The following is a 12,047-nucleotide window of genomic DNA, read 5'->3' on the forward strand; positions in this document are numbered from 1 at the left end:
TAACAATGACGGTAACCCCACACCTGGCAGCACACTTCTAAAGGGGTTTAAAAGCTCCCTTAAACCTCATGTTATTTTACGCTTTCTCCATAAACCATCTTAGGAAGCGGTGGAGAATTCACATCATGTCCTGCCCGCTTGGCTATCAGGAAGGGGCTCCCTGAGGGCAGGTCACGTGGCCCCAAGGGGCCCAGAGGCAATGCGGGATTAGAGATGGTTCCCTCCAAACCCTGTTCTTTCCTCCACACCATCCGCCTCCCCTCTTCTCGCCCAAGTCCAGAGCCCCAGGCTTTAGATCGTCTGGTCTGAGGCTGCCTCGTAAAAGCTCCCTTGTGGCTGGACTGAGTGTCTGGCAAGCACACGTTTCTCTTGTTCTTAAGGAGGTCCCGACCCCTCAGCTTCCTAAAATACACACACTAAGCCGGCACCTTGTGTAGTCCAGGTCTGGGACCCTAACCGGACTCGTCATGGGGACGTGAAAGCACAGCCGACCGCAGACCGAGGCTCAGTGCGTCTTCGAAGGACAGATTCCTGAGATGGGTCTGAGCACGCCCTGCACGTAAGCTCAGACCACAGCCTCCAGGGCACAGGCAGCTGCACCCAGTTACTCTGTCAGACACAAAGCTAGGTGTTGCCAGGCGGGATTCTGCAAAAGTAATTCAGACCTGAAATCAGCTGGCTTTAAATTAGGAAGATTATCCAGGTGTCCCGACGTGGTCTCATGCCCTTCACATCTGGGTCTGAAGGTCAGAGACAGGAAGTCAGATTCCATGACCAAGAGGTCATCTGTTGCCGCCTTGTAGGGGAGGGGACATGTGGCCTGGAACTTGGGTGACAGCCAGCACGGAGATGGGGAACCCAGCCTTACAGGCTCGAGGGCCTGAATTCTGCCAACGACCAGCGAGAACCTTGGGCGGGGCCCCGGCTTCAGGCGAGAGTGCAGCCCGGTCACACCCCAGCATCGGCTTGGAGACCCCGGCACACACAGCCCAGCTGACCCGTGGAGACTGTGAGATGACACACTCGCGCTTTTGAAGCTAAGTTTGCACTAACTGGTTATGTAGCAATGGAAAACGGAGAGGGTCCTGCTCAGAAAACTCTCGCCCTCTTCACAACCGTCAGTCGCCCCAGGAAGCATGCTTTCCTCCTCACAGTGTCAGAGAAATGTGCTAACAACTACCTAAGAGCCAAAAGCACGAGCTTCTGCTGAGGAATCTGTGATGTCTCGTGGCTACTTCCCAGAGTCTGCAGACGTGGTCTATTTTCCTACGTGAGCACTCGAGGAGCAGCCCTACTTTGTAAGGAGTCGGCTGTCACCCTCACTGGGCATCGTGCTGTTTTTACGCCTGTTTTCGTTTCATATCAAGATGCTCTCCCCCAAATTCTTATGGAACCATCTTTTCCTGTCCTGGGCAGTCAATGATTCGACCTTCATTAATAGTGATGTATAACTTATGTAAAAGCTTAGTTCCCACTGTGCCCAAGAACCGCTGACACTAACGTCCACCTGACAGCGAACAGGTGCGAGAGGCCCCCGGCAGAGGACAACCCTGCAGCCCCGGAGGCGACGGGACATGGGAACCGTCATACTCACTACAACTGAGTTTTATCATTTCAATACGTATCTCAAATGTTAGGTTTAAATATGTGTCTACTCTTTAGAGAATCTTCTGAAACGTTTTCGGAAAACTAAGGAAACTCAACCATCATTGGCCGAATTACTGCACTTTCCAAAAAAGGAAACCGCAGAGCAGCTGGTGACAAATTTTGGTCCTACAACTGGACGATGACAGAAGCCCCAGGACGCTGACCTCTGACATGCTCGTCCCACTTGTTTTCATCCACTCAGAGGATCTCCTAAAAATCCTCCCCAGGCTATAGTTTAGAGCTTTGGCTTTTAGATTTTAAAAAGCGTTTGGTTTAGAGCTGGCAACTCCTAAACCTGCTCCTTGCACGCCCCAGAGCGAGGGTCCCTCGGGAGAGAGCACAGGAGCTGCAGAAGTAACTCAGGCTGTTTGAGGCCACGTGCCCAGGCCTCCTGTCCTCTTCCCCTCCTCTTCAATGTGTGACCAGAGGGCTACAGGGCAGGGGAGGGGACAGCATCCCCTCTAAACGTGCACGTTAATACTGATGTGAGTCAGACAAACACACTCGATGAAATGCAGAATTTTCGTCATTCATTTTACTTTTTGCATCTTCCTGCCCACATTAAAATCATGAGAGAGTCAGCAAAGCTAATAAGGTATGTTTGTTTCCATAAAACGACATGGAAACCTTTGGTTTGCTCTTAGGATTTGACAGCACTTCCCAGGGCAAAGGGGGGGCGTGTGACCACCCAGGGGCGCCTTCTCCAGAGGCTTTGTGTCCACACGAACACGGCCTCCGTGGGCACACGTGTCTCATCAAGAAAGTACTCAATTCCAGGACAACGAGCGCTCTTCCTTTGTTCACACGGTTCTCTCCCCACCTTCTTGAGAATGAAAGGAAACTCACCACCTACCTACTTCTCAGCCTTTCCACAGTGACCGGACAGCACGGTTGGCCACAGATGACACACTGCACTGACTTAGAGGGAAACATGTTACCTTATTCCACAAAACAGTGAGGGACACACAACCTTTACAGGTGAAACTCTGAAATTACTTCATTAACCAGGCTCGAAAACTAGTGAGCAGTTATTGAACACTGGTGCTGGTCTAACCTTCTCATTTTATTAATGAAGAAAAGGAGGCCCGTGGGGTTTAGATGACTTTTCTGTGATTGTATGCAACGTGGAGAAGACTACAGTCTCATTTCCAATCTAATGCTGTGAACAGCTCAAACTGAAAATACGATTTCTTCCTCTGATGACTATGCCTCAGAAGAATGAACAGTCACCACTGGACAGAGCCCTCCTGACCACAGATCAGCCCCTGCTCTGACTAGTGTTTTCTTACGATGCTTGACTTTTAATACGATTATGATCATTTCTGCAAATGCTAAATCCAGCTGGAGACAAGGACACGCACCTCGGGGTTTATCGGCGCTTCCCACTCCAGACATCGGTCACGCACCTTACTTTTTGTGCTCCAGCTCTGCACCGTGAGACCCGAGCCATGGACAGAGGGAGGGACACGGCGTCCAGCCAGCGCTTCTCATATTTTGGCTCATTAGCGACGGGTGAAGAAGACGAGGACGGAGCCTGCGCAAAACAGACGAGAATCAACGGTCACAGAATCAGGTGGAGGCACCAAATACAGGGGGAGGCCCCGACGGGCCCAGACATCACGTCCCCCAAACCCAAATGAAACACATTTCAGCTGCTGCAAAAGCACATGTGATCATTTTCTCAAAGCTCTGGAAAGAAAGAACGGCTCTTCTATTTCGACGTAAACGATTTTCTTCCTCTATTTTTTACACAGCATACTGCTCCAAAGACAGAAAAGTCCCAGGGAAGGGGACGGGGAAAGAGGCTAAAGCTGGAAGGAACCTGAGGGACATGACGAAGGCTCTGAGTCCAGGAAGGCTGTGAACGACCACGTCCACCTGGAAGGTCAAATCAGAGCGAGTTTAATACGTAATAATATTGATGACACGCTAACGGGTGCCTAGGTCACAAGACCCTGCCTGTTCATCAGTGGCGAAGTCCCCACTGTCCGTCCAAGGTGAGCAGAGAGGGAGCCCGTGGGGAGGGGTGGCCCGGTCCCTCCTCGGCGGGGCCTGCAGGGAAGAGGAAGACGCTTGAATGCCTGAATGAAGCCATGCAAACAGCCAGGTCGCCAGACAGGACACCGCGCACGCCCAGTTAGTCACAGGGTCGTACGCTGGCCCGTCTCGCCCCCTCAGAGAAGACAGCCCCAGCCCGCGCGGCCGCGCCTCACGGGATGCTGGCTTCCTTCACACGGAAGCATCCTCGTGGCAGCCGTGGCTTCCAGCCACAAGTGCGGGTTTTCCCAGCACCTTCTAGCTCAGGGACGGGCAGCCAGAGCAAGGTGCAAGTCCCCGGGGCACAGGCAAACAGACGCACTAGTTAGGACGGCAAAGCTGGATCTGCCTGGGAGCGCTGGAAAGGCCCCCAGCTCCGGGAGGCCACTTCTGTGCTGTCCTGACAGGGGCCGTCGGGAATGCGGGAAGGGGTCTCGCTGAGGAAAGCAGGGCCTGCAGGGCGGCAATGGTGAGCGCTGGAAACGGGCTCTTACTGGGACGGCTAAGGCTGCGTGGGACGCGCGGTGCTAGAATGCTGTGGACCCACCTCCACTCTAAGACTCCAACAAGACCTGAAACCGCTCTTACGGTGAGGATTCCTGCCAGGCCAAACTCCCAACGAGTCTAGTGTCTGACTGTCTCAGGCCGAACAGCGGCCACCCCCGGATAAAACACATCGGGGCCTAATCCCGGGACCTGGTACCTTATTTGGACAAAGGGTCCCCGCGTGTGTGATTAAATTTAGGGTATGTATCTGGACTATTTGGGCGCCCTCAATGCTGTGGCATCTATCCTTACCAGAGGGATACAGGGGAACCCAGACAGGAGGGAGCAGGGCCTTGTAAAGGCAGAGGCGGAGACGGAAGCCACATGGCCGAACGACCAGGATGCCGTGGTGGGGGGCGCCTACCAAGAGCGGGAGGGGGCAGGAAGGACCCTCCTCTGGAGCCGTTGGAAGGAGCAGCCCTGCCAATGCCTGGATTCCAAGCAACCAGAGGCTGGGTTTGGGTTGTCCTCATAACATTCTTTATTTAAATTTATTAATTCCACGGCCAGTAGCTCAAAAGCAAAGTTACTGTAACATTAGAAGATTAAACTAGATTTTATTAATGTTCATTTATTGTCATCTTTTTGCATTATGTTCTAGTGTCCGGTAGAATATTTGCTTTTGGTGTACACATGACACAGCACTGGAAGGCCTACAGATTTATTACTTTCTATGGATTTCATACTGGCTTTACTGAGATACCCGTTTGCCTACATGTACTGCTGCTGCGTGTAAGAATTCGCTATGATTTATTACACGTTGCGGCATGTCTTCAGTTATCAGTTTTCACTGAGTTTTATCACTGTTATTTGCATTCACAACACTCCATTTAAGGTATCAGAGTTCATCAGGAATAACGTTTTTGTGCATTTTCTTTGAATGCGGTTTGCTGCTCTCACTGATTCAAACTTGTAAGCGACAACAGGCATCAATAGTCAGAGTTATGAGAATAATCCTGCAAAACCACCACTTAAAATGTCATAATGGATTCCGTATATAATGAGCAGTATTTAAATGAGCACAAGAATATGGTTACTAAATAAAATCATTTTAAATTTGCTTTTCAAAATGTAGGATAAAAAGCGATTCCCCACTAAGGAAAACAATTTTTTCCTTTATAAAATCAGGTTGCATTTCATAACTTATGGGGCACATTTTAGCAACAGACTACAACTTTTTAAAGGAAGCTTTTTGTTCCCTCTGCTTTAGAAATCTTCTACCTCAGGGGCCACTGACAAGCCCAGAGTTTCATGTCAGATTTGACCAGTGTTTCCTCTGGAAAAATACTTTGTATAATCCTGAGAACCTTGAGGCTGAAGGAGGACACCAGGTCTCCGTGGATCAGTGGGGGTTTCTGTGATGCTCACATGGCTTCCTTGATGGTGGGTTCAGGGGATGCCTGGGAAAGGAGGAGGAGCCTGGCTGGGGTCCCCTCCAAGCTTGCTCCATCCCTGGACTCCTGCCATGGGCTGCAGGACACTAGCTGCCTGCCCTCTGTAGCTGCGAGCCCCGGGGTCTGGGGGAAAACAGACTGGGGGCCCCAGCACTGCGGGAGCCCGGAGCTCCCGCACCTGATGGGACACCAGTAAAGTTGTGCCCAGACAGGCCTTCCAGAACCTGTGGTCAAGGCTGGGGCCGCTCAAGGGCTGGGCAGGCTTCCCCTGTGCGTGCAAGTCCGCGTCTGAGGGGAGCTCATCACCCGCAGGAAGCAAATGATTCTAATTTCAGCCCGAAATGGTACATCAGCTTTAGCGCTTGCAGAGCTCATGAGGCGTGGTCCCCCCAGCTGAACCGAAACGCCGTGGGTTGTACCCGTCAGCTCTCCTGATCGTGCGGCACAGCCCGGGAAACTCGGGTCTTACGACACCATCTACTACTACCCACCACCCAAGACATCGATTTTAGAGGAGGAGGGACAAGTCGTGTTTCCTTCCATATGATGTATGATGCCGTCAAAGGTGTCAGAGGAGTGAGGAAAAGAAGGCCGTCCTGGTTCTAAAACATTTATATGTGACCCATCAACTCACAGAACCGTTTACTCTAGGACACTAGTTTCTTTGAGCTGGAGATTCAGAGTTGAGATGGCTCAGTGGAGGTGCTACCTCGTGGGACAGCATCTCACCTGATTTTTGGGATCCCTAGCATGACGGGACGCACCCCGTGGAACTCACTGCCTGCACAGGGCTACACACCACAGAGGATTCTGAAGGAGTGTCAGCAAGGATGCTGCACTACAGCCACGATCACGCTTTCCCTGACGTCACAAATACAAGTGGCAAACTAGTGAGGGTGGACCTTCTTGTTCTCAAACGCTCTACCTGTGCATCTTCCACTCCTCACCTGTCTCATTTCTTGGGTGCTGGGATACGTCTTCAAGTCATCTTTTCCATGAAAAATGTTCACTGTTCAATACTTGATGTTTAACTAGGAAATTTGAAGCCAACTTTTTAGGTATTGCCACATTTCTACTTTGAATGGTTGAGGACTTTCCACTTTATTCTTCCATTTTTAACTGAACTATATTGAGGCGTCAATTACGTATAATGACATGTACTGATTTAGGTGCACAGTTTGATGAGTTTTGACAAATGTATCCACCTCACGCAACCAAGCCCTAAATTATAATACAGAATAATTCCACCCCAGCCACCAAGAAAAGTTCCCTGCGCCTGTGTATAGGCATCTCCCCTCCTGCACAGGGCAGCCACTGATCTGACTTCTGTCACTATAGATTACTTTGAGTATTCTATGCCTAGAATCATACAGGACATACTTGTGTGTGAGGCTTCCTTCTCTCGGCAGGAGGTCTGTGAGAGGATCCTCATTACTGCGTATTCCAGCAGATTATTCATTTTCATCCCTGAGTAGTAGTCTACTGTCTGCATGTGCCAGGATGTCTTTATCCATTCACCTGTTGAAGGAGATCTGAATCATTCCCAGTTTAAGAACAATATAAATAAAAGTGCTGTGTTATCAGTTAAATTTGGGTGCCAAGCTTGCATTCCTCAGATAAACCTCATTTGCTCATGACACATTATTCTTCCTTTGATTTGTTCATATATTTGAAGATTTTTGCATCTACATTTATGAGGGTCATTGGTCTGTAATATTCTTTACATGTAACGCCTTTGAAAGATTCTCGTAAAATTATTCTGGCCTCATAGAGTTAGCTGGGATGCATCAAATCTTCTATTTTCTGAAAGTGTCTGTGAAATTGACATATTATTTCTTTGACAGGATTCACCAATTACAGAATACTTAAGTTTTCTATAAACCTTTGTTGCCCTGAACAGTCTTTCATGGCCTTGCATGTGATCCATCTTGATGAATGTTCCATGTTCACTTGAAAGGAACGTTGATTCTACAGACTTTGGACACAGTACGCTGTGAGTCAGTTAGTTGACTCATAAGGTTGGTTACATCCTCTATCTCCTTACTGATGTTTTGTCTACTTGTCCCATCAACTTCTGAGCAAAGAGTATCAAAATCTCCAAGTATGACTGTGAGTTTGTCTGTTTCTGCCATTTCTGCCAGGTTTGGTTCTTATATTTGGAAGCTCTGTTACTAAGTGCAAACTCCATCCAGGATTATTATATTTTCCTGATGAATTGGTCTTTTAATCATAATGCAACATTCCTCTTTGTACACTCATTGCCTTAAAGACTACTTTGTCAGATATTAATATAGCCACAATTATTCGGTTTCTGTTTATAAAATATATGTTCTCCACTCTTTTAATCACCACCTATTTGCATCTTTATGTTTAAATTATAATTTCAGTAGAAAGCATAGAGTTGGGCCTTTCCTTTTATGAAATCCAGTCTGACAACTTGTACCTTTTAATTGGAACATTTAGTCCATTTACATTTATTGTAATTCTTATGTCACTAGGTTTAATTATTATTTAATTCCTATTTGTTATTTGTTCCTCTTGATTTTTCTGCTCTGTTGAACATACTCTTTTTAAGGGGTTGATCAATTTTTTTTTCATTATTCTCTTTTATCTTCTCATTAGTTGTAGGAATAATACATATTCTTAATTTATCAATGCTTATTTATTATACTGTATCACTGCAAACTTCCCATCTGACACATCACTGTTCCTACACCTCATGTCACAAATAATACAAGAACTTTACAGCAGAATAATTCAATTTACCTGACCCCATCTTTCGTGCTATTCTTGCTACATCTTTTACTTCAACATACATTATCAACTCCATTTTACTGTCTCATAATTTTGTCCTCTGAAGTATTTATAATTAAAGGAAATTATGATAAGGAAAATAGATATTTTATACACACACCCACTTATTTACCATTTATGCTGCTCTTTACTTCTTCCTGTATGTGTAAGTCTCCATCTGGTGTCTTGTCCTTTCAGCCTGAAGAGCATCTTTTAGTATCTTGGGTAGTGCAGGTCTGCTGGTGATATTTTCTCTCAGCTTAAATTTCTTTTGAAATGTTTGTATCCCCTCACTTTTGAAGAATATTTTCCCCTGGATATAGAATTCTAAATAGATATTCATTCATTTCTCTGCTCCTACGTAAATAATATGTCTTTTTTAAAAATCTGGCTTCTACCTAGATTTTCTCTTCTTTGACTTTCAACAGTTTGACTGGGATCTGCTGATGTATAGTTTTCTTTGTATTCATACAGCTTTGTCTTCGTTCCCATTTTCCTTCTGGACTCCAAGTACACATAGCCTTGGTCCACTGAGTTATGCCACAGGTCACTGGTGCTCCCTTGTTTTTCAGTCTTTTTCCTGTTCTTCAGATGGGCAGATTTCTGTTGGTGTGTCTCCAAGTTTACTGCCAGGCCTTATGCCATCTTTAATTCATATGAAGCCTATCTGGTAGATTTTTTTCTTTTCTTAAAATTCTAGTTATTGCACTTTCAGTTCTACAATTATCATTTGTTTCATTTTTGAAATCTCAGTTTCTTTAGTGAGAGTTCCTATCTGTTCAACCATTAAAACCATATTTTCCTCAAGGCCTTGAAGGTATCAATAACTATTGTGTTAAGGTCTTTGTTGGCTAAATACAACATCATGTGGGGTCTATTTCTACTGACTGAGTTTTTCTTAGCTTTATATCACTGTCTTGCTTCTTTGCATCACTAGTAATTTTTGATTGCATACTGGACATTGTAACCTAAGGCAGGGACTATGGATTATATTATCTTCCTCTAAAGAGCTGATTTTTTTTCAACAGGCAGTTCAGTTATTTAAGCACCTTAAAATTAGGAAGTTTTAAGCTTTGTTGAGGTGGGTTTTTGGAAAATCTAAGCTGTTTACTAAACTCTGTAACTTAGAGGAATCAGCCCCAAACTCTGTTGTCTCTGCAGATGTTTTCAAAGCTTGGTTTTGGACTCTGTTAAGACAGGTTTAATGTGGTCTCAGCGATAAAGGTGTAGCCTTTCTGGGGTTTCGGCTGCCATGTCCGTGGGGGTGTGTGTGTAAATCTTCCCCATTCCGGGCAAAGGGGATATGCAATTTCATCACCACTGCTTGACCTCTAGCATCTTTGTTTGCTCCTACCCCTCAGCAGCCTTTCCTGGGTGGGCACTGACAGTATTTCCCTGTGCATGGGTATCCTACATTCAGCCAGGGAGAGGCCCAACACCCCAAATCTTCTGACTCCCCCTCTGCCACCTCCTTCGGGTTATGACTCTCTGGTGCCTTGTCGCCCAGATTCTAGCTGATTCAGAAGCCCTACATCCTTATTTTTGCTTCTCAGTGCAGCAGGACCATGCACTGTGTTTGAGTTCCACTGTCCCCAGGTGGTACTTAACTTGTGATGTTCTCTCTTTTCAAGGGTCACTGTGTGGAACTGCCAGCTGCCCAGCACCTGAGAACAAATGCCTTATTTTTTCAGTGTAACAGGATATTTATTTTTGCAGGAGATATACTGGGTTGGTTTTTTGTGGTGCATCTTCGTCTTATCCTTTGGGTGTTCACTGATTCTCCCCAGAACAGGAGAATTTTATAAACAGTTTTGGAACAGTTCTTCCAAACTCCTGTTAATGTTGAAATTTTGACCTCTTCCCAGGAATCACAGATGTTCTTAATGGCATCTAGAATGGTGACTCTTTCCAGATCGTTTTCAATTGACGTTACCCATCAGAGGAATCACAGTATATGGCAGCTATAGCTTTATGAAATGTACTTCTTAAATAAGAAAACTTGAAAGTTGAAATTACTCCTTGATCCATGGGCAGGATGGATGGGTGTTAGCAGGCCTGAAAACAACATGAATTCTGCTGTTCATCTCCATCAGAGCTCTTGGGTGACCAGGTACATTGTCAGTGAGCAGTAATATGTTGAAAGGAAACTTTTTGTCTGAGCAGTAGGTGTCACCAGTGGACTTAGAACATTCAGTAAACCATGCTGTAAACAGATGTGCTGTCATTCAGGCTTTGTTCCATTTACAGAGCACAGGCAGAGTAGATTTAGCATAATTCTCAAGGGCCCTGGGATTTTCAGATGGTAAATGAGCACTGGCTTCAACTGAAAGTCACCCGCTGTTTTAGCCCCTGACGAGAGTCAGCCTGTCCTTTGAAGCTTTGAAGCCAGGTATTGACTTGTCCTCTTCAGCTATGAAAGTCCTAGATGGCATCTTCTTCTCACAGAAGGCTGTTTCTCTACATTGAATACCTGTTGTTTAGTGTAGCCACCTTCATTAATTACCTTAGCTAGATTTTCTGGTTAACTTACTGCGGCTTCTACATCAGCACTTGCTGCTTCGCCTTGCACTTGTGATGTTATGGGGACATGGCATCTTTCCTTAAGCCTCGCGAACCAACCTCTGCTAGCTTCAAACTTTTCTGTGGCAGTTTCCTCACCTGCCTCAGCCTTCACAGAACTGAAGAGAGTTAGGGCCTTACTCTGGATTGAGCTTTGGCTTAAGGGAATGTTGTGGCTGGTTTGATCTTCTATCCAGACCACTCACATCTTCTCCGTATCAGCAATCAGGCTGTTTCACTTCCTTATCATTTGTGTGTTCACTAGAGTAGCACTTGTAATTTCCTTCAAGAACTTTCCTTTGCATTCACAGCTTGCCTAACTCTTTGGCGCAAGAAGCCAAACTTTCAGCCTATCTCGGCTTCTTTTGACATGCCTTCCTCACTAAGCTCAGCCATTTAAAGTGAGAGACATGTGACTCTTCCTTCCACTCGAACACTTAGGGGCCACTGTAGGGTTATGAATTGGCCTAATTTCAATATTGTGTCTCAGGGAATAGGGAGCCCCGAGGAGAGGGAGAGATGGGGAGATGGCCAGTTGGTGGAACAGTCAGCACACACACATCTATCGATTAAGTTCACTGTCATATGGGTGAGGTTTGTGACCCTGCCCCCCACAATTACAGCAGTAACCTCAAGGATCACCGATCACAGATGACCATAACAAACATAATACAAATGAAAAAGTCTACAATATTGAGAGAATTACCAAAATGTGACACAAAGACATGAAGTGAGAAAATGCTGTTGCAAAAATGGCACGGACAGACTTGCTTGGGTGGGGTTGCCACAAACCTTCAACTTGTAAACAACCCAGAATCTGCAAAGCAAAATAAAGTGAGGTGTGCCTGTATCAACTGCAGTTTTTAAAAATACTTAGAATAAAACATGATGGTTAAAATGATTATCAAGAATGGCTTCATATGAGAAGGGAGTATTATGTAATTTGTGTTTGTTCGTGTGCTCTCTGTATCCAGCTTGATAATTTGCAGGTTGGGCTCATAGGTTACGTTCCACAGCCATGTAATAATAATAATAAAATAATAATAAGAATGCTTATTTCCATGAAATTAA

The 12,047-nt window shown here is 45.9% G+C and overlaps 1 protein-coding gene across 1 annotated transcript in view; it reads right to left on the reverse strand.

Annotated features, from left to right (window-relative positions):
• The window catches only part of SNTG2 (syntrophin gamma 2), a 150,764-nt gene that overhangs the window by 63,710 nt on the left and 75,007 nt on the right, over window positions 1–12,047 (reverse strand). Inside the window, exon 11 of the mRNA XM_029231640.1 lies at window positions 3,054–3,181. Within this exon, the coding sequence (XP_029087473.1) occupies window positions 3,054–3,181 (128 nt within the window). The remainder of the gene's footprint in view (window positions 1–3,053; window positions 3,182–12,047) is intronic.

This window comes from Monodon monoceros, unplaced genomic scaffold, assembly GCF_005190385.1.
Source record: "Monodon monoceros isolate NGI ecotype Baffin Bay Population unplaced genomic scaffold, NGI_Narwhal_1 Super_Scaffold_19, whole genome shotgun sequence".
NCBI lineage: Eukaryota > Metazoa > Chordata > Mammalia > Artiodactyla > Monodontidae > Monodon > Monodon monoceros.